Source organism: Microcebus murinus, chromosome 7 (assembly GCF_040939455.1).
Source record: "Microcebus murinus isolate Inina chromosome 7, M.murinus_Inina_mat1.0, whole genome shotgun sequence".
Taxonomy (NCBI): domain Eukaryota; kingdom Metazoa; phylum Chordata; class Mammalia; order Primates; family Cheirogaleidae; genus Microcebus; species Microcebus murinus.
Window position 1 is genome coordinate 46,029,782 of NC_134110.1, and position 22,134 is coordinate 46,051,915.

General features: G+C 39.4%; 1 protein-coding gene across 8 annotated transcripts in view; it reads left to right on the plus strand.

The window, feature by feature from the left end:
- Nucleotides 1–7,169, plus strand: part of ENPP2 (ectonucleotide pyrophosphatase/phosphodiesterase 2) — a 113,296-nt gene extending 106,127 nt beyond the window's left edge. For all 8 annotated transcript variants that reach the window (XM_012753808.3, XM_076005059.1, XM_076005056.1 and 5 more), the window contains 3 exons: nucleotides 321–453; nucleotides 1,947–2,103; nucleotides 6,577–7,169. In XM_012753808.3, coding sequence (XP_012609262.1) covers nucleotides 321–453; nucleotides 1,947–2,103; nucleotides 6,577–6,747 — 461 coding nt within the window. In that variant the 3' untranslated portion in view covers nucleotides 6,748–7,169. The remainder of the gene's footprint in view (nucleotides 1–320; nucleotides 454–1,946; nucleotides 2,104–6,576) is intronic.
- Nucleotides 7,170–22,134: the final 14,965 nt, after the last annotated feature.

Below are 22,134 nucleotides of genomic sequence, written 5' to 3' on the forward strand. Positions count from 1 at the left end.
GCCTGGCCTCTACTTCTTTGTCTAGGAAATGTTCCCTACTTATCCATCCCTTAGTAACTACTTTGTCTGGGAATCCTTCCCACACTTCTTGTACTAGGTTAAACTCCCCTATTGTTTTTTCATAGCTCCATATATTTCCCTTTGCTGGTTTATAAATAATACACACACTGATAATGCTTTGCAGTGAATTCTTCTCATGAACCACAATAGTTCTATTGTCTCTTGGCTTGTAACATTTGGCCTGTAGAATGCACCCTGGACAGCATTTGGCCAAAGCAATGAGTTTTGTTCACAAATAATTGATTTTTGCCTTTGCACAGGGGTTTGGAATTATTTCCAAAGGGTATTGGTGAAGAAATATGCCTCAGAAAGAAATGGAGTTAATGTGATAAGTGGACCAATTTTTGACTATGACTACGATGGCTTACATGACACAGAGGACAAAATAAAGCAGTAAGTATTTAACTTCTTCTACCCAGCATGTGATTAGATCTCGCTCAAGGCTATTTTTCAAATATTCATGTGCTAGAGAAAAACTGATACCCCTTAAATGTTTTTCTCTTTGAATCTCCTTCTGAATTCTTCAGTTCTTATGATTAAATGTGGCATTGGTGGTTGGAATGGAATTTTGGGGTTTGTGGTAAATAAATGCACTTTTCTGTTCTGTGAAAGAATACGTACCGACGATTTTAAAATGTATTTAATGACTCTTCAATAGAAAGATGATCATTTCCACTCAGCTCCATTATTTTGGGGGGGTGGGGAGAACTTTGGGAATCCCTTAGATTTTCTGAGTTCGTACATCTCAGTAGGAAATTGCATATAGATTTTCGTTGACACTGGTTGCCTCTGTCTCTCTCCGTGGTGCTATTGGGCATGTGAAAAAATAAGTGATATTCTGGGCTTTTGAGGAACTCACAGTCTGGTGGAGGAGACAAGATGATACACATGCCAACAAATTCAGAATCAGTTATAATTTAATTTTATACATACATGAAACAACAAGAGAGCAACAGAATATTAGAGATGGTTTGGTTGAAATTTACAGATAATTAGAGAATAAAATGCTATTTTAAAAATACAGATGGATAAAATAGAAGTTATATTACTGCTTTTCTAGTCATTCATAAGGGAAATTTTATTGTACTTGTACATTTATTTTATTGTTGATCATTGTTATAGTTTTTTGGCTAACATTAAGTTATTAGCTTAATCATAATTTTAGTATTAGGAAAATGGTTAAAATTAAGATAATAGAAAGCCAGGTAAGGAATTGTGAATTTCTGTACGTTGCTGTACTGGAAAAGAGTTTTTATACTTCTAGACTCGTAACTAGCACTCAGGCCTTGGTTCTTCTTTTGGTAAATGAGTTCTTTGTACCAAGTTTAATATCTCATTGTAGCTTGAAAAGGCTATTATTCTCCTAGCTCCAGTATCTTCTGCCTCTGGTCCATTGTATACAACTCTATGAGAGTTATCTTCCTGAAACATAGATATACTAATGAATGACACTCCCTAACACAAAAATCTTCAGTATGGAGAATTACCTCCTAAACAATAATGCCCAAACTCCACACCCTGGCACTCAGAACCCACCACAATTTGGCTTTTATTGCTTTCATTGACTCCTACAACCTTTCATTTCTACTGCATTGATCTATTAACCGTTACCTGCCTCCAAGTCTTGGACTAAGCCATTTTGTGATTTTTTTTTTTTTTTTTACATGGAATTGTCCTTCTTGCTCTGCCAGGTTGAGGGAGTGAGGGGTTATCAGGCAGACAAAACATTATGTTCAAAGACACAGTAGTGGGCTAGTGCTTACAAGAGGCAAATGACTCAATTGAATGGAAATTAATTTCAGTGGCATTGGCAATATTGATTGGTCATCATTTAAAAGAGAAAGCTTCTACATCACTTGTGATTTTATTTTACCTTCCTGTTTCAGGTACGTGGAGGGCAGTTCCATTCCCGTTCCAACTCACTACTATAGCATCATCACCAGCTGCCTGGATTTCACTCAGCCTGCTGACAAGTGTGACGGCCCTCTCTCTGTGTCCTCCTTCATCCTTCCTCATCGGCCCGACAATGACGAAAGCTGCAATGTGAGTTCACGGAGACAGTCCTTTAGGATTTGCTTTCATAGTTAACCTTTGTTTCTTAATTTATATTTCCATTGTTGAAGTATAATACACTTATTATAAAGCGGTGTACTGTACAACAAAGTAGAAAGAAAAGAGGACAACAGAACTTTGCCTAACATATAGGAACTTGGTTTTCTAATAACTTTTTATTTTCAATGTATGTGTGCATTTGACATGATTTTATTTATATGTTCAGGTTTGACAAATGATAAAAGTGCCCGAATGTTTTTATTTCTTTTATTTATTTATTTATTTTGTGTGTTTTGACATTTAAAAAAATAATTTCAGCACATTATGGAGGTACAAATATGTTTAGGTTATGTATATTGCCTTTGCCCCACACAAGCCAGAGCTTCAAGCATATCCATCCCCAGATGGTGTGCACCACACCCATTAGGCGTGACTATATCCAGCCCCTCCCCACCTCCCTCCTTCCCCACACTTGATGAATGTTACTACTATATGTGCACATAAGTGTTGATCAATTAGTACCAATTTGATGGTGAGAACATGTGGTGCTTGGTTTTCCATTCTTGTGATACTTCACTTAGTAGAATGGGATCCAGCTCTATCCAGGATAATACAAGAGGTGCTATATCACCATTGTTTTTTGTGGCTGAGTAGAACTCCATGGTATACATATACCACATTTTATTAATCTATTCATGTATTGATGGGCACTTGGGTTGTTTCCACATCTTTGCAATTGTGAATTATGCTGCTAAAAATATTCTAGTGTAAAAGGTGAAGGGATATAATCTACAGAAGAGGATTTTTTTCTTTTTTCTTTTCTTTTTTTTTTTTTTTTTTTTTTGAGACAGAGTCTCGCTTTATTGCCCAGGCTACAGTGAGTGCCATGGCGTCAGCCTAGCTCACAGCAACCTCAAACTCCTGGGCTCAAGCAATCCTGCTGCCTCAGTCTCCCGAGTAGCTGGGACTATAGGCATGCACCACCATGCCTGGCTAATTTTTTCTATATATATTAGTTGGCCAATTAATTTTTTCTATTTATAATAGAGACAAAGTCTCGCTCTTGCTCAGGCTGGTTTCAAACTCCTGACCTCAAGCAATCTGCCTGCCTCAGCCTCCCAGTGCTAGGATTACAGGTGTGAGCCACCGCACCTGGCCCAGAAGAGGATTTTTATTCAACATGTATTACTCAAATTCCTAAATTGTATAAGGTAGTCTAGGAGAAACAACAGTGTGTTAGACATAGTCACCACTTCTAGGCAGCCTACAGGGTAGGGTGGCGAATAAAACTGGGATAGAAATGGCTACACTGAAAGACTAAGAGCCATAAGAATAGCTTCAGTGGAGAACATCAGCTTCACAGGCAAGGTAGTTTTTGGCCAATGGCTTCAATCAAGGGTGAAGATTGTGGCTATGAATATTCAAAGCAAAATGAAGGATGTAGAAAAAAAATTTAGAAATTTGAAATATGGCCTAGAAAGCTTATTAGGTTTGGACAGAATATTGGAAATTAAGGCAGTAGTGGGAGATAATATTTTAAAAGTTGCTTGGAATCAAATATTTAAAAGCATAGTAGTAGTGATGGTAATAATAGTAGTAGTAACAGGAGTCATAGTAGCAGCAGTAGTAGCTGTTACCATTTATTGAGTACATGCTATGATCCAAACACTGTACAGGTCTTTTACTTAAATTATTTCTAATAGTATAATCACCCTATGAGGCAGGTAAGTATACAAACGATCTCTCCCCAGCTCTTTTATTAACTGTTGAGAAACCTATAGCTAATAAAGGGAAAGTACATTGTATGGTTACTTGGAGAGTAGAGTCTTAAGGAAAATGTCTAATCAGAAGAGCAACATTCTAGGCTAGGTATGTGGCTCACACCTGTCATCCTAACACTTTGGGAGGCTGAGGCGGGAAGGTGTTCAAGATCAGCCTTATCAATAACAAGACCCTATCTCTCAAAAAAATAATTAGCTGAGTGTGGTGGCGCACACCTGTAGTCCCAGCTAGTCAGGAGGCTGATCCCGGAGGAACACTTGAGCCCAACAGTTAGGTTGTGATCATGCCACTGCACATTCTAGCCCAGAGAAGAATAAGAGCAACATTTTAAGCTCTGCTTTTGGGAGATAAATTTGAATTGGAGGAGGTTGGGCGTGGTGCTCAAAAGGGCTTTGGCAAGATTTACAGGAGTGAGCGCGAAAGAACTTGAACTAATGTTATGATCCTGGAAATTTGAAAAGAAGGATGGAAGGCAGCAATATTATACCCAAAGGATCAATAGGTTTTATAAATGATTGAACAGGAGATGGAGAAGTGAGGAAACTGCAAGTGAGAAACGAGCTGTCATCAACTAACTTACTGGCTTGGCCTTCTCAATTTTGGTTGTTCATAACCATGAGTAGCTAATGGAGTATCAGGGCAATATATTGCCTCTATAACATGAAATACTTTCTCTGAGCTTCAGTTTTACTAAAATCTTGTGGGGAGGTAAAATTTTTGCAAAAAATCAAACACATATATTATGGAGTGAAATTAAAAATTGCCATGCACTTTTAAGTTAAAGCAAATACTTTTGCAGATTGCCAGCTGACATCCAGGCAGAGGATATTTTCTTCACACAAAATAGCCAGATTTCCTAATTACGAACTGGAGACCAGATTTTAGTGTGTGAGAACCAGAAGAGAATGCCTCTCCAATGAAATTGGCAAATCACTTCCCAAGGAAAGAAATAGCAAAGGACAGATTTTTTTTTAGAATTCTTCTAATCCCAGCTGACCATTATTTAAATTAGGAAAAATCTTTTTACCCCTGTCCACACATTGAAATGACTGCATTTGCAAAGGAAAAATTGGACTGACTGACCAATGAAAAATCAAACAAATGAGCTGAATATAAAAATTCTCCCAAAATACAGCCTCATGCTTACCCTGCTTACTCTGAGGGGGTCCTGACCCATCTGGAGACCTCCTACTTCGATAATTATAGGGTCACACTGAGGATTGGTCAGCACCGTTGTGGGTAGAGTTATATTTAGGTCTTTCCTGTGAATCACAGAGATCTTGGTTAGGTTGGGTTAGGAGGGTGTGGCACAGAAGGTTAAAATCCTTACTTCCCTAGGCCGTAAAGCAATTTCTTCCCATTTCTTCATTTTGCCTTGGAAAGCCAGGAATCAGTTTCCTGAACCAACACCCTTGTGGGTCATATTTAGCACTGGCACGAGCGGCTATATCCCCTTGTCCAGGTCTGCGTGGGTTGGAGCTTTCCGAGAAAACCTATTGCAGGTTATTGGGCTTTGGTGGCTAGTTCCCTGAGACCACTAGTGGTAAAGAATTGAGTAAGGGCCTGTCTGAACATTCTCAGCCCTGGGACATGCAGCCACCTTTCAGCTTGTAGAAAGGCTCTTCGGAGCCGTTATAATTCCTGGGGCATTTGTGAATGAAATTATTTGCAAAGGCCTTCCTACTCCATGTCTGCTAATGAAGGTAGGCACTTCTCCATAATTCACAGGGCTGTCAGAACTTTATTCTTTCCCTCAAAAATGAAAGAAGATATTTTTGAGATGCAAAGATCTGCTTCACCTGAATTATCTTTTAGTTTTAAGTTAGACATGAAATAAGTTGTTTGATGTGGAACATCCGAAGGTCTTTCATCTGGAACTTGTGCCCATGAGGCAGTTTTTGGCAAGCAGCTAAGACAGAAAGAGATTTTCTTCCTTACTTTTCCTTTTTCTTCCTTCCTTTATCCCAGGGAATGGCAGAAATTAGCATTATTATCCTTGTGAACCGATAAAGAAACTGAGGCCTCGAGAAGTCAAGTATCTTGACCAAGGTCTCATAGCCAAAAAAAAAAAAACACTAGACCCACATTTCCAGCTCAGGTATCTTGGGCTCCAAAATGCCAGGTGTACCAACTCTGCTGCTTTAAGTCAAACACATTATTCAAGTATCAATTCATTGCATTCCAAGAGATGATGTAGTGGGTTCTTTAAAAATCAAGCAAAAAACTAGGAGTGCACACACATAATTTTGTGCATCAGGCATAGGTCCTTCCCTTTCCTTGGGAGGCAGAAGAATATTCCAAATTACTTGTGCTCCATGCTCAACATTGCAATTTGACAGCCGGGAAAAGAAACAAATTACTGAATTCTCCAGGGCCTTTGGTTTTCCTAATTTTGATTTATGTTCTGAGAACCTATTGAGTCAAATGCACTCTCATACCACATGTCTCGTTTATTTGGTACAGCTAATTGCTGTTGAAAATGTTTTCAGCCGAGGGCAGGTATTTGTGGTGCATTACCGACAGGAATGCGGCAGAGAGGCAGAAAGGCCAGGAAGAAACAACATGTGTTGGCTCTGTATACAGGAGCGTGTAGAAGTCATTTGTGGACTTAGAGCAAACTGACCATTTGGAGAACCTCCCCTGGAAAATTCTGACTCTGATTGTGTTCTATTTCCATTGCAGAGCTCAGAGGATGAGTCGAAATGGGTAGAAGAACTGATGAAGATGCACACAGCTCGGGTGCGGGACATTGAACATCTCACCAGTCTGGATTTCTTCAGAAAGACCAGCCGTAGCTACCCAGAAATTCTGGCACTCAAGACATACCTGCATACATATGAGAGCGAGATTTAACTTTCTGATCATCTTCAGTGCCGTCTTATCAACTGGTGTATATTTTTATATTGTTTTTGTATTTATTAAACCAGGACATTAAAAAATATTAGTATTTTAATCCTGTACCAAATCTGACATATTATGCCTGAATAACTCCACTGTTTTTCTCTAATGCTTGATTTAGGTAGTCTTGTGTTCTGAGTAGAGCTTGTAATAAATACTGCAGCTTGAGTTTTTAGTGGAAGCTTCTAAATGGTGCTGCAGATTTGATATTTGCATTGAGGAAATATTAATTTTCCAATGCACAGTTGCCACATTTAGTCCTGTACTGTATCGAAACACTGATTTTGTAAAGTTGCATTCATTTGCTGTTAACTATGACAGATGTATTTAAGCCTTATAAACCAATCTTAAACATAATAAATCACACATTCAGTTTTTTTCTGGTTTTATTTGGATTTTATTTCATGTATAAATTAGAGGGTTTGCTTCAGGTATATTCATGCATGTAAGGAACACTTTTTTTTTTTTTTGTACTGAGCCCTCTTCCTAGTTGCTTCCATACTATTTAACTCTAGTGGCCTGGATGAGATGGTTTAGGTACATATCTGTGGGAAATCAGAAGGGCAAAGGGGAAGGGGAACCAGAACGCACTCTCCCTGCACATCTCTTTTAAAAGAATAGTCTCTTGATCAAGTTGCTTCAAAACTCTAAGTATTAGATTAAACTTTAACTGCATTAAACATATATTCTGTACAAGGCGTCAACCTAATAACTATGGAGGATATATAGAGAAATAAGACAGTCAATGAGATATAGACATAAGAGAATATGGACAGACTCGCTGCAGCTCTGATTCCGGTGGGGCAAAGGCAATATTTGTAACCTAAACATTTGTAGCCCTGTAATATGCTGAGATAAAAAAAATAAAACATAAAAAAAGGAAAAAGAAAGGACAAAATGCTGGAAAAAAAGAATAATAAATGCCAACTGAAAAGTTTTACTAACAATACAATATGACAGAAGGGTCTCAGTGGTGTGTGAGGTGATTTCAGATGGACATAGTTATGGCTTTCAATACTAATGATGCATGGAGTAAGGAAGTCATTCAAAAATTTTCACTCCTGATTATATTATAGAGAAAGACTAACATTAGTGTTGTCTTATCTAGAACAGTTGCTAATCTTCCCCTGGGAACCAGGGGGAGGAGAAAACAGAAGATAATAGCATATTATTTTCATTCTAACTTTTACAATTGCTCCATTTTATAGTCAGTAAAATGGGTTTTTAATTTCTATAAAATTTCCTTTTAAAATACATTCATTTAAGAAAGAAGACATTATGTCAAATAAAAAATACTTTTACATCAAAAGTACAACAGATGGTACCAGAGATATATGAAAAATCATGAAGGTGGTAAGAGAAAGACTAATGTTTGGGGAATACAGCTATAGGAATACATTGGAAGAATGTCACTACCAGAGTAATACTAGTGATAGTTGCATTTATTGAGACCTTATTATATTCCAGGCATGTCTCTATCACTACATATGGCTTGTCTGAATGCTGAAAAATGGGAAGCTCAGGAAAGATTTTATGGAAGGGGGAAGAATGGAGATATGAATGGGAAAGATTTTGGACTGGGAGTTTGGGATAGAGTGCAAGTACAGCATAAGTGAATTAGACTATGGCTCATTATTCATTAAAAATTCCATAATAATTTATTGAGCATCTACTAAATGCCAGTACTTACACAGGTTAAGCAGCCCAAAGTCGTAAAGCTGGAATCCAAAGTGCTCCAAAATATAAAACTTTTGAGCACAGACATGATGCTCTAAGGAAATGCTCATTGTAGCATTTCAGCTTTTTAGATTTGGAATGCTCAACCCAGATATAATACAAATATTCCAAAATTAGAAAAAAACCAAAATCTGAAACACTTCTGGTCTCAAGAATTTTGGGTAAGGGACACTCAATCTGAAACACATTCAAATTGTTGCATGTGTCAACAGTTCATTCCTTTTTAATTGCTGGGTAGTATTACCTTGTATAGATATACCAATGTTTGCTTATTTATCTCTTGATGGACATTTGGGTTATTTTCAGTTTTTAGCCATTGCAACCAAATAGCTGCTAGGGTAAAACAGTGTATAAAATAAACATGGTTCCTGATGTCATAGAATTTACACTTTAAGAAGAGAAAGAGAACCTTTTAAACATCTCAAAAGCTCAGTTAAGATATGTGCTGTGAAAGCATTAAACAGGTGGAGATTGACAACGGGGAGGAGGAAGGGAAGGGTCTCATACATGACATTACAGCCAAGACCTGGGGAATGAAAAGAGGTGGACTTGAGAGGAATGGGGACAAGAAGGAAGTGCATGGCCAAATACTGGGAGTAGAAAAGATTTTAGGATGTATGAAGATCTGAAAGAATACAGGTGTGCCTGGACACAGTGGTGAGGCAGGTGGGGACCAGGTCAGGTCCCACTGAGGTCCAATAAGCCCCATTGAGGCATTTTTATTCCATTCTAAGTGCAATGGGAAATAATCGAAAAGTTGCATGCAGGCATGTGACAGGATCTGATTTAAGATTTCAGTATATTCACCTGGATATGTAATCATTACACACTATGCTGTAGATATAATGCCACATAAAAATACATCTGATAAGAGAGGGTGTACTAAGTGCTATAATTGTTTCCCAGTAGTGTATAGCATTACAAGGGAGAAAGGTTACATCTATTTTTTTAAAAAAATATATTTGCAAGCTCTTTGCTAGATTTCTATATCACCTCAGATTGAACTCTTCTCCAAATAGGTATACCCAAGGCTCCTGCGGAGACCAGTTGCAAATTTAGTTGATTACCGCTGCCCTATATTTGTACTTAGCTCAAGTATTTCTTTCTTATAAATAAACTCCATGTCCAGAGAGAACATCAACCGCTGTTTATGAATTTGATGAGAACATGAACTTCAGGTGAGTGGCTTTGCCGATAAACACATGTCATTAGTTGTGGGGTTATTTATAAAAGTCCCTGAATGGACAGGGACTCTATTAAAATGAGGTCTAGAAGACTATTTTAAGTCTGGATATATATACATATTTTTTTTTTTATTGAGACCTTGCTCCATTCATGCTTTCATTGAGCAAGTTGCAAACCACTTGCTAGCATGGTGGTCCTGTTCCAGTGGATTGATTCAGACACTGCCTCTTCAAAATGAACTCATTGTAATGGAGTAAACCAGGAAAGCAGCCACATAGTTTCCCAAGGGTGAAAACATTCTGAATTGTTTATAAGAGGGTTGATTTTTTTTTTTTAAATCTTTGAACAAAAGCAGTGTTTGGTGCCAAATGGGTTTGCATAACTCTGCCCAAAGGCCCCAGCTCCCAGCTTCCTGTGCACATTATTTCTTGTGGTGGCTGGGGAGAGGGTGGCTGCAGATGAGTCCAGATGATTCCTCCTGTTTGTATTCCTCTTGCTTCAGCTGTCCTCCCTCACTATCTCTCTGCTGAGTCAGGGCCAGACTGCTGTGTGGGTGGGAAGTGGTAAAGGCAATGGGAATTCTCCCATGGCTTTGAGGAGAGGGAGTGCATGGGACAGTGAAGAGCAAGAAGGTTCAGATGTTCAAGTTTGTAGATTGGGGTAAAGAGAACCCTGCTGGAGGCCCAGCCTCTGGTAGTATTGCTTCCTGTTTGGGATGCATTTCTAGGAAGTGCGTGCCCATGAACCCTCTTGGCAGGGATGTCCAGGTCTGGCTGGAATGTAATAGAAGTGGAAAAGATGAGCCTTGGCTGCTGCTGCTTCTTCCTTTAAAAAAAAAACAAACAAACAGCTTTATTGAGATAAAACTGGCATAAATAAATGGCACATACTTAAAGTATTCGACTTGATCAATTTTGACATATATAAACACCCGTATCACAATTCCCCACAATCAAGATAGTGAACATATCCATGACACCCCAAAGTCTCCTCATGTCCCTTAGTCACCTCTTTCTCACACCCACCTCATACTATCCCCCTCGCCTAATCCACAAGCCATGATTTTCTTTCTTTCATTGTAGATTATTAGTTGGCATTTTATAGAGTTTCATCCTAATAGAATACTACAGTATGTAATTCTTGTCTGGCTTCTTTCCCTCAGCATGATTATTCTGAGACTCATTCAAATTGTTGCATGTGTCAACACTTCATTCATTCTTAATTGCTGGGTAGTATTACCTTGTATAGATCTACCAATGTTTGTTTATTTATCTCTTCATGGACATTTGAGTTATTTTCAGTTTCTAGCCATTGCAACCAAAAAAGCTGCTAGGAACATGCACATACGTATGCTTTCTTGTGTGGACATATGCTTTCATTTCTCTTTGGTAAATACCTAGGTGTGGGGTGGCTTGATCATGTAGTAGGTAGGTATATATTCAACTTTTTAAGTAGCTGCCAAACTGCTTTCCAAAGTCACCATTGTATTTTGCATTCCCACTAGTGGCACATGAGTGTTCCACTACCTTTACGTCCTTGTCAACTCTTGCTATGGTAGCCTTAACTTTAGCTATCCTAATAGATGAGTATGGTACCTTACTGTGATGTTTATTTGCATTTCCCTAATGACTACTGATGTTAATCATCTTTTCTTATGATTATTTGCGACCTATATATTTTATTTATGAAGTTATCTGTTCAAATACTTTGCTCACTTAAAAACATGAGTTATTTTTTCCTTATGATTGAGTCTTAGGAGGTCTTTACATATTCATTCTAGATTCAAGTACCTAGATATATTTTGCAAAGATTTTCTTTCAGTCTGAGACTTGTCTTTTCATTCTCTACAGTATATTTTGAAGATTAGAGCTTTAAACAATTTTGATGAAGTCCAATTTACCAATTTGTTATTTTACAGGTTATAAATTCAGTGCAGTATCTAAGAAATCTTTACCTAACTCTAGGTCACAAAATTTTTCTCCTTTGTTTTATTCTAGGTGTCTTAAACTTTCAGGTTTTACCTTTAAGTTTATGATTCATCTTGTGTTAATTTTGTATGTGGTATAAAGTATGCATGCAAACTCTTTTTTTAATTATTTTTTGCACATGAATATCCATTTTTTTTCAGCACAATTTTAAGAAAAGGCCATCCTTTCTCCACTGTATTTTTCTCCATATTTGTCTTAAATCAGTTGTGTGGGTTTATTTCTGGGTTCTTAATTCTGTTCAATTGATCTATTTGCCTTATTTTACACCAATATACTACTATTTTAATTACTACAACTTTATAAAAATTTTTAAAGTCAGGTAGCGTTAGCCCTTTAACTTTATTCTTTTTCAGTAATTCGGTCTATTGTAGATCCTTTCATTTCCATATGAATTTTAGAACCAGCTTATCAATTTTTAGAAAAATGCCTAAGATTTTGATCAGAATTTTGTTGGCTCTATACATCAAATTACTTAGAATTGATATTTTAGATAATATTAAGCTCACTGACCTATGAACAAAGTGTGTCTTTCACCTTTTGAGGTCAGCTTTTGTATGTCTGAAATGTCTTTATTTTACTTTTGACTTTTAAAGATATTTTCAGTGGATAAAGAATTCTAGGTGGACAATTTTTTTGAGTGCCTGAAATATGTTGCTCCCTTGTCTTCCAGCACGTGTTATTTTTTTTTTCTTTTCCTTTTTAATGTACAAGAAAGACTTTATTCAAGATAGAGGGGGAAAGGCCCAGAACTTAGTCTGAGTTCAACAGTGCTAAAATAAAAGCAAGGCAGTTTTTAAGAGCTGGGGTGGGGAAATCTTAGGCCACCTGTGCTTCTAATACCCTGTGCTTTCCTTTACCCAAAGGGAAAGTGAACTTTCTCATTTCTTCACGCTAAGAAGTAGTTTTACAGCACAGAGCAAGCCTCCCTCTGAGATTAGGCTCCTCCTCTCCCGCCAAAACTGACACGTTAGGGTACTAAGTCCCTTGGCAATTACATTTCACAGGGAAGGTCCCCAGGTCCTTGAGAAAGGCATTTGGGGGTTGTAAAACTGTTAAGAGGCTTTTTAAAAGATTTACATCTCAAAGGCGCAGAAAAAAATTTACAATTACAAACGTTCTGAATTAAATGCTCTAAGCAAAGAAAGATCAGGGGCATGGAGTCAGGAAACAGCCTATCTAAAGTTGAGTAAAGCCAAAGGGAAGGAATATTAAGGCCCTCTTGGCTAGTGGGTGTGCACTTCTTACTATCTTCTGTCTTGTACCTTAGTTTAGGGGCTTTTTGCAGAGGATAGGTACAGAAGAGAAGCAATCTGAAATTAATGGATTTCCCATCTTTTGTGAAAGCCTAAATCTACCAACTGGGTGAAAAGAAATAGTTTTTAGAATGGCATGAAAGACAGGGAGCTTTCCCTGGATTCAGAAGTGGAGAAGTCTGTGAATCTGAGCAGGTGGTTCATTCTAGAATATGCTATGTGATCTTTTTTGGGAGATAGAACCCTAGGCCCCGGGGGGTCCTACCATGGCTTGGAAACAAGGTTGGCAAACCTCAAGGGATCTGGAAACATGCACAGGGAAGATGTGCATGCCCCATGCACTTCTCCCAGTATTTTTTGTTTACCAGATTATACTAAGACTCTGGAGGAGAGATGGGAACCATAATGAAGACTGAATTAAAACATCACATAAGCCATACAAGCTGGCTTAGATTCCTAATTTATTTTAAGGAAATAAAGACAGTTTTATTTCTTTTCTTTTTCTTTTCTTTTTTTTTTTTTTTAGTTTTATTTCTTGTGGCATGAGATACATGCCAGCTATACTGGAAAATGTTTACCACCACTTGCTATGTGTCAGATATTCAATGAATATTAGCTAAATGAAGTTGAGCCAGGATAAAAAAGGAGTGAGCTGAAAGGTAGGGAGAGAACTGAGAAATAGTGAGTATTGTAAAATCCAAGGGTAGAGACACTTTCAAAATGGAGGAAATGGTCAGTGATGTCAAGTGGCAGAAAGAAGTTAAGTCAGATGAGAATTTGAAAGTACCCATTGAATTTTGCAATGAAGCGGTCATCAGTGATCTTCTTGGAAGCACATGCAGTGAAGCATCCTGGAAAACAGCCAAACTCCATTGGGATGAGAGACCACACTGGGGGCAATGAGTAGAGACTGCCCTTTGGAGAAATTTGGGAAGGAAACAGAAGTAGACAATAACTGCAGGAGGGAGGTAGAGTTGAAGGAGGACTTTATTTAGGATTGAAAAAACCTTTTATAGACTATTGAGAAGGAGATTTGAAGACTCTTGAAATAAATTAATGTATAAAGCAATTGAATTATAAACAAATTTGAAATGGAAATCAATTGATGAGAAAGAGTCTGCTGTAATAAATTTGCCTTCAAATTAAGGAACTAATGTAATTATCTCATGGGCTAGGTGTTATTACAGAGCATAAGACATACTTTAGACTTTGTAAAATGGTGGCCAGCTAGCTGGATACAGACCACAAGTTGCTTTGTTGGGTCCACATAATATTTTAAAAATTGAATTAGATGCCAATATTTGAAAATCAATTAATTTCATAGATATTTGAACTTTCTAAAAATATTAAACAATCTTTTTAACTTAATAACTGTTTGTGGGCTGTTGTTCCTGTCAACAATCGGTAGGAGCCTATTTGGCTGCCCTGTAGATCAGGGTTTGGCAAATGCTTTCTTTAAAGGGCTGGATAGTAAATATTTCAGGCTTTGGCATACAGCCTCTGTCTAACTACTTAGTCCCACCGTTCGACTATGATGGGCTTTGCTGTGTTCCAACAGACTTTATCCGTGAATGTTGAAATTTGAATTTCATATAATTTTCGTGCATCAAGAAATATTGTTCTTCTTAAAATTTTTTTCAACCATTAAAAAAAGGTTACAACAATTCTTAGCTTGTTGTCCAGACTGACACAGGTGACCAGCTGGACTTACCTGTGTGTCCTAGTTTGTAACGGCTGCTCATGGATTACTGTAAATCCTAGTGTTCCCCTTTCTGCCCTACGTGTAGTACAAGTTGCAATTTTTATTGTGTTTGTGCTTTTATTTTTCTCACACTTAACCTGCTTCATTAATTTACTTGGCCTGTGTTGGCATTTGATTTTGACCTTTATGTAGGGTCACCAGGTGTCTCCAATTGGTCTGGATTAGAAGATTTTCAGCATTAAAACCAGCAAAGTCTTGGATAACCAGGATGCAGGGTAACCCTACCCCTACATTTACATTATGGTACATTTCAGTTAGTGCTTTGCTGTTGAAAGGCATTGTCATTTTTATTAACTAATTTAATAATCTTTCAGCTCTTTCCTCCATATGGCTTTGTTGTCTTGGCAATTAACTCCAATGAGTGTTATGCTTTATGTAATACATTTACCTCCCTCACCTCAAAAATGATGGACCTTGTCTCGTTCATTATTATATTTAGAGAACTTTGCATAGTGCGTGGCACAAATTTGATTTCCATTAAGTGGTAGTTAACTGAAACTCTGATGGAATTTTGACAGAATCCAAATTTTACAGAACAAATCCTTTTAATAAAGGAGCCGCACCTGGGGATCCGGAGTGCCCTGTGTGGCTCTGAGGCTGCAGGTTCCCCACCTCTGCATGGAGAGACAACGGTGATCCACAAGTCCCCATCTCACAACTCCAGGCTTCCCGAAGTGAGAGCTCCCTTTCTTCTATGTGCTGGTGATACCCACTCTGGGCCGTAACAACACCCCAGCCAGAGACTGGAAGCTTTTGTATACTCTCCCCCAACTCTGCTAAACCTCAGTTGCCCACTTGGGCAAATGAATCCAGTCCCTGTGCTGTTCCCTTCACTTAAACAGCTTGAATCTGCAACGTAAGGAAAGACCTTGGGACTTTGAAATCAGACATGGGTTGTTTAAGTCCAGGCTCTGCCATGTGTTAGTTCTTGGACATGGTTCTCAGATTGTGGTCAGGTCATTTATAAAATAGGGATAGTCATGTCTACCGCTTTGAAGATTTGTGAAAATTAGGGATCATGAGTCTACAGCAACTGCAATTATACCCGAGCCAATGCACGTTCGGTACCCTCAGGGAGAAGAAAACCCAGGGGTCTGGCAATGGAGATACAGACGAATCATATTAATATTTGGAGAGCTTAACATGTTCTAGACACTCTGTGGAGCACTCCACAGGCATTATTGTATTTAATCCTCACAAAACAGAGCGTGATCTGCTGTCCTGGGACTGAGATTGCTCCTTGGATGTGTGACTTTTGGTTTTGACGTTGGGATAACCCCAGGCAAATTGGGACAAAGAGGACACCCTAAAACCTGTAAGTGAAGTGTGTTAGTGGGCCCATATTATAAATGAGAAAGCTAAAGTTTTGAGAGATTAAGTAACTTGCTCAAGATCACATGTCTGAGGCAGAGCTGGGATCCCAAGCCCCATCTGGATGAGGTCAGATCCAGAGCTCCCCATTTCGACTTGATGCCCTTTCTCCTCTCTGCTGGCTGGGATGGATGTGGGAGGGTTGGGCTGTCAATTCCACAGCCTCCCTCCTGGTGGGAAGTTGGCAGAGCTCTCAGTTTCACACCAGCCTGAGTTTTTTTGTATGTGTGGGAGAGGGGGTAGGGCATTGGAAAGGGAAAGGAGCGCAGTTTTAAAATCTACTCTATCCTTTAATGCCAGAAGGAAAACATTTTTTTTCCTAGTGGGGAAGTATTTTAAACTAGGAGTGGGGAGTCTGCTTTCTTTTTTTCTGCATTCGTAGTGAAAGCACAAGATAAGCTCAGTTCCATCAAAGTCACTGTAGACCGCTCTCTGTGGCTTGTACAAACCCATATCACATTCTTCTGTTGACATAAAAAGGGGTTCTGATGCTCTGTAGCTGGGTAAAAAAAGCATCCTTTTCTTTGCATTTACAAGTCAAAAGTTTTATGCAGAGATGTAAGTGGTTCTTTTGGATCTGAACATGAAAGTGTTGGTTTGTCTTTGACAACATGTATACATAGCACCTAACCCCACATAATGACAAAAATATAAGTATTTGAGGGCAAAATTAACTCTCTTCTGAAGAGGGTTAACAATATTTTTGTTCCTAAGCAATACTTATTAAAAAGAATGATAATAATGAAAAGGTAGCATTCAGTAATGAAATGGTCAGCCCATGAATAGAGCTGCTTGATAGGTAGATAATACTTGGGATTCCCTAATGGAAATGCCTCTTTCCTTTGTGTATTGTACCTGAGATAGGCCAATGAGAGTGACTTTCAGGGAGAGCTCCACAGACATGCAGCATCCCAAGGAGCAGGAAACAGCTGGTGCCTTTATGGTATTTTTTTGACCCCAAAAGGCAAAGCCTTCTGGGGGCTGGAGCTTGGGGGTATGACCAGGTGGGTGACTTTGGCCTGTGCTTTGGTATTGAGAATTCTTCCATTAAAGAGGTGCTTCCTCTCAGTACATTTTCTAGATGTCTTTAAGTCTTGCTTTCACACTACTTCTCCTGTTATCTTTATCAACAGTCATAACAACATGTTGCTTTTAAAATATTAAAAACTATGTTCTAGAGTGTGTTAATGGGAAACAACTTCTTTCTTCTTTTTGTTCCATTTCTCCCTCCTTCCATAAATTGAGCTTCTGGACTCTGGTTGCTTTAGTTGATTAAATCTTGGCTTTCAAAAATTAGGCTGCAATAGTATTCCTTACCCTCTTACCCAAGGTAGCTTTCCACTTGGGGTGACTGGAAGCTGACAAAGACAGTATATGAGGCCAACTCAGGACAGTTTCTGTTTTATCTAATACCTTAGCTATAATACTATGTCTCCCATGTTTAAATAAACAATGGCCAACCTCTAACTGAGAAGATTTCTATCTAGGAAACATGAACCAATGTTTTGTTTAAGTCAAGAAAAAGGTCATCTTCATCTCTAGGTTGGCTTTTTTTTTCCCTTCCAGTCTTCCTGAGAATTTTGGGGGAGATGGGATGGGAATTTCTACTGGGGAGGTGAGGATTATTCATTCCTGTTCTTGGTCTATCCTAGCAGGAAACAGAAGGCACATTCAAAGAGGAGGATTGAAGAAAGTGAAATGAAGAGACAATTTGCAAGTGGTGTGTAGGGTTAAGGCAAACCAAGAAGGGGGTGGGAAAGCTCTTTGGCAGTAGCAGATGAGAGATACTGCCCTTTGGCCTGAAGAGTCATTGGGAAGAAGAGGTTGTTGGAACCTGCAGAGACAGCCGTAGCTGCATATGGCTCTCTAGCCATAGCTATTGCCTTCGGAAGAGGGATGCAGCCATGCCAAAACTTGTCATGGAAGGACAGACCAGGAGATAAATACTGTGATCTGTCTCTCTTCTGTGGTGTCTCTCATTGGCCAAACCCACCTGGATGCCAGAAAGCTAGGGAACCTATTGGTGAACTCACAGCCTCCTGTTGAACGATAGAGGAGACAAGTGGAGAGTGTAGCTGTGGGGGCAATCAGAGGACATATAGCATGATTTTGACAATGAAGAGATGCCTTTGGTCTCTCCATGGGTGCCCTTTGGGCTCTTCTTCCCCAGCTAATTTTCAAGGAAGCACCTCCTCTAGAAAACCGCTGCTGGCTGCTACTCCCTTCCCACCCTCTCTGCCGTGCTGATGTCTGTATTTTATGATTTTTGTCTGCAGCTGCCTTCACCCTTAGAGCTCCTTGAGAACATTTGCTGTGTTTTATACAACACTTTACCAGCCTCAGGTCTTAGCACCACATGTGACCCACAAGAGGTCTCCAAGACATGCTGATTGAACTGTACTGGATGAGAGCAGCAAGAATTTGAGAACTCGGTTTCACTCTTATGCTGCTACTGGCTTTCAGGGTGATCTTGCTCACTCTGAGCCTCAGTTTTTCCAAATGCAAAATGGGAGTGAGTTGAATGATCTCTCAGGTATAATTCAGTGATTAGAAACTTATAATTTTGAGCATAAATTTTCTATACTTTCCCCCTACTCCACCTCTGATCCTTGAATATTTTGGTCTACTCAGTGGTCCCCAACCCTTTTGGTACCAGGGACCAATTTCACAGAAGACAATTTTTTCATGGACTGGGGCAGAGGGGATGGTTTTGGTATGATTCAAGCACATTACATATATTTTGCTGTCAAACCTCTCAGCTAATGATAATGTGTATTTTCAGCCACTCCCCAGCACTAGCATCACTGCCTCAGCTTCATCTCAGAGCATCAGGCATTAGATTCTCATAAGGAGTGCAGCCTACATCTCTCGCATGCACAGTTTACAGTAGGGTCCATGCTGTGAGAATCTAATGCCACTTTGATCTGACAGGAGGTGGAGCTCAGGCAGTGATGCCAGTGATAGGGAGCAGCTGTAAATACAGATAAAGCTTCGCTCAGCTCACAGGCCTGCTGCTCATGTCCTGCTGTGCAGCCGAGTTCCTAACAGACTGGTGCTGGTCTGTGGCCCTGGGGGTTGGGGACCATAGGTCTACTCAATTCCAATGCAGAGTTCTTCATGTAACCTTCAGCCTAAGCTTGTTCCAAAGTCACAATTATTTACTCCCATCTTTGTGTTCCCATCACAATCTATCCAAGTAAGAGATAAGATTTATCTCTTCATTCTTAAGTTAGTTGTTTGCCACTGGTTCCTCCCTGGCTGAATTATAAACTATTTAACTCAATCTCTGTTATGCATCAGTGTCTACAAGAACTTGATAATTGTCTGAGGAATGGATGAACAAGGTGTTCATAAGAACAAGGTGTTGTAAATGCTTTTCATCAAAAGGGAAGAAGCACAAAATTACTTTATTTAACCAAATATAATACAAATTAATTTTGGATTTATGCTGCCCAGGGCCTTTGCCAATGGCCGGGTGTTCCAAAATGCATCTCTCCTCTCGCTTTCTTCTCAACCTCGAGTTCTTCTTTTGTACTTCTTCCTCCCTACTTGACTTGGAGGCTGCTTGGAGTCCAGCCAGATGGACTGAATTCTACACTTTAGTGACATTTTGCCTCTGCAACCAAGACTTTGCTTGTATTTAACTTTGAAGGTAAATAAATGAAATGAATTGTTAGAGGTGAGCTGGGCACCATAGCTCTCATATGTGACTTCAAATTACATAGGTTGTTCTAAGCATCTTCCCTGTCTGGCTATGGGGAAGACATTTTTTTACCTCAGGTTTTTTTTAAAACTCCTATAGGAAAACACTGGGCTATATTTTATGATTCCTTGAACCTTTTAAACAAGATCTCTGATTTAAGTCTGCATGATCTTGCATAGTGGCTCATCCACTTATTAGCAATAAAAGCTTACAATAGTCACTTCACTTCACTGAGCTTCACTTTTCCATCTGTAAAATGAAGTTAGTAAAGTATCTACGTCATAAGATCATTGTGAGAATTAAATAAGATATTAATAATTCAGGTAAGTGCTTGGCATAAAAATTAGCAATGTATATTACAGAAAAATGTAGTGTCACATAAATCAATTCACTCTAATTGTGTTGATCTTTGAAGCCATCAGACTGTATCACTAGACCCAGTCTTAGTCCATTCAGCTGCTATAATAAAACAACTTAGACTGGATAATTTATAAACAATAGAAATTTATCACTTACAGTCCTGGAGGCTGGGAAGCACAAGAGCAAGGAGCCAGCAGATTTGGTGTCTGGTGAGGGCTGACTCTTTGCTTCAAAGATGGTGCCTCCTTGGTGCATCCTCCCAGAATGGAAGGGGTGAACAAGCTCCCTTGGGCCTCTTTCATGAAGGCACTAATATCATTCATGAGGGCTGCACCCTCTTGGACTAATCACCTTCTAAAGGCCTCACATCTTGATATTATTGCATTGGGGATTATATTTCAACATACAGATTTTGGAGGAAGGCAAGGACTCAGAGCTGGTTAACTGTGTGCCCCTTTTTGGTAGTGGCACCCCACTTCCCTTTTAAGAAACCATATTTATTTACCTTCTCTGAATTCATGCAATTTGAGCGATGTGTATACACTCCAGTTCAATGGACATGTTACTCAGGTCTTCCCTGGGCACAGCAGGTGGGTCTCAGCAGCATTTCAGCTGATCAGGACCAAGGAGACACAGTGGGACTTTGGTTGGAACCTCAAGAAAAGAGAAGATGCTCATTTTCACTGGAATTGAGTCCAGGAGATTGTAACATCACAGTCTAGTGTTACAGGAGAGAAAAACATACGAGAAATAGTGTCACTGCAGTGGACGTAGAAAGAGAAAGAGCCTGAATTCCCTGCCTAAGCCAAGCCTGTAGGTAGGTACCCCCACTAAGCTTTGGTAACATAGACCAACAAATGTCTTTTTTGTTTAAGTTAGTTTGAACTGGGTTTGGACACAGAGCTGATAAAGTCCTAACACACATAGGAGCTGGTTAAGGTGAATGAATCAATCTAAGACTCATAAAATAATCTTAACCACATACACTGCTTCTATTCCTGCCATCCTCATCTGCTCTATTTCAACACTCTTGCTTCAGCTTCTAACTTTTTGCTACACAATCCATCTGCTAACTCATCTCCTCTATGTATTGCCTTGGTTACAAACTTACCCACACCCCTGGCCCCTGTAATCCCCTCACTAGCTCTCTCCTGGTGCCGTGCTCCCTTGTTAATGCCCATGAGCCCTTGACTGACTCCAGCCTTGCCACAAGCACCCCACTAGTGCTGTTGGGAGCAAATAGATAAGCAATGCTAACCCAGCAACTGGTCCCATCTTACTCCTCCTGAGGTTTCACAGTTATAATGATAAACATGAGTGTCCTGATCCCATGTGAGGCTGGAGGGAGATCTGGTTTCCATATCTTTTTTGAAATCCCTAGACTTGCTCATTCAGCAGAATTAGATGAGAAGGGCCATTGCTCCAGGGGACCCCACTTGTAAGCTTGCATGGTCCTTACTCTCAGTGGCTGGAGAAAAATGGGAGGGCAAAGGGGAGAGAGAGTGGTTTGATTACAGTATAATTTTCCTCCCTCTGGGAACATTTCAAGTGTATTCTACAAATGTCAGGGAATCAATGACTCATCAAATAGAATAGTAGAGTGTTGGTTTTGGAAAAGGGAGAGGAAGTCACTGCTTTGGAGCTCAGTGATGAATTTGCACTAAGGTAAGATCTTATCTTACCAGAACTGAAATGTTAGCAGTAATCCTTTGCTCTTTTCTGAGCCTGGGAGAGGTGCCAGGTCCCCCAGATCCCAGGGGCAGGGTGACACACTTGCAGTCAGAAAATATTTAGCCCGAGCCTTCCAGTAGTAATGCATCCTGTGTCTCCAAGGCCCCAGGAGCTGTGACTGTGAAGTGAAGCCTCAGTCAATTCCCTTAGGACACAGAGGAGACAACCTTGCCTTCTGAACCACACTGTTGGCAAAAGTGAAGCAGGGAGAGGATCTGTTGCTTGGTTACTCTGGGCAAATTTGAGCTATGA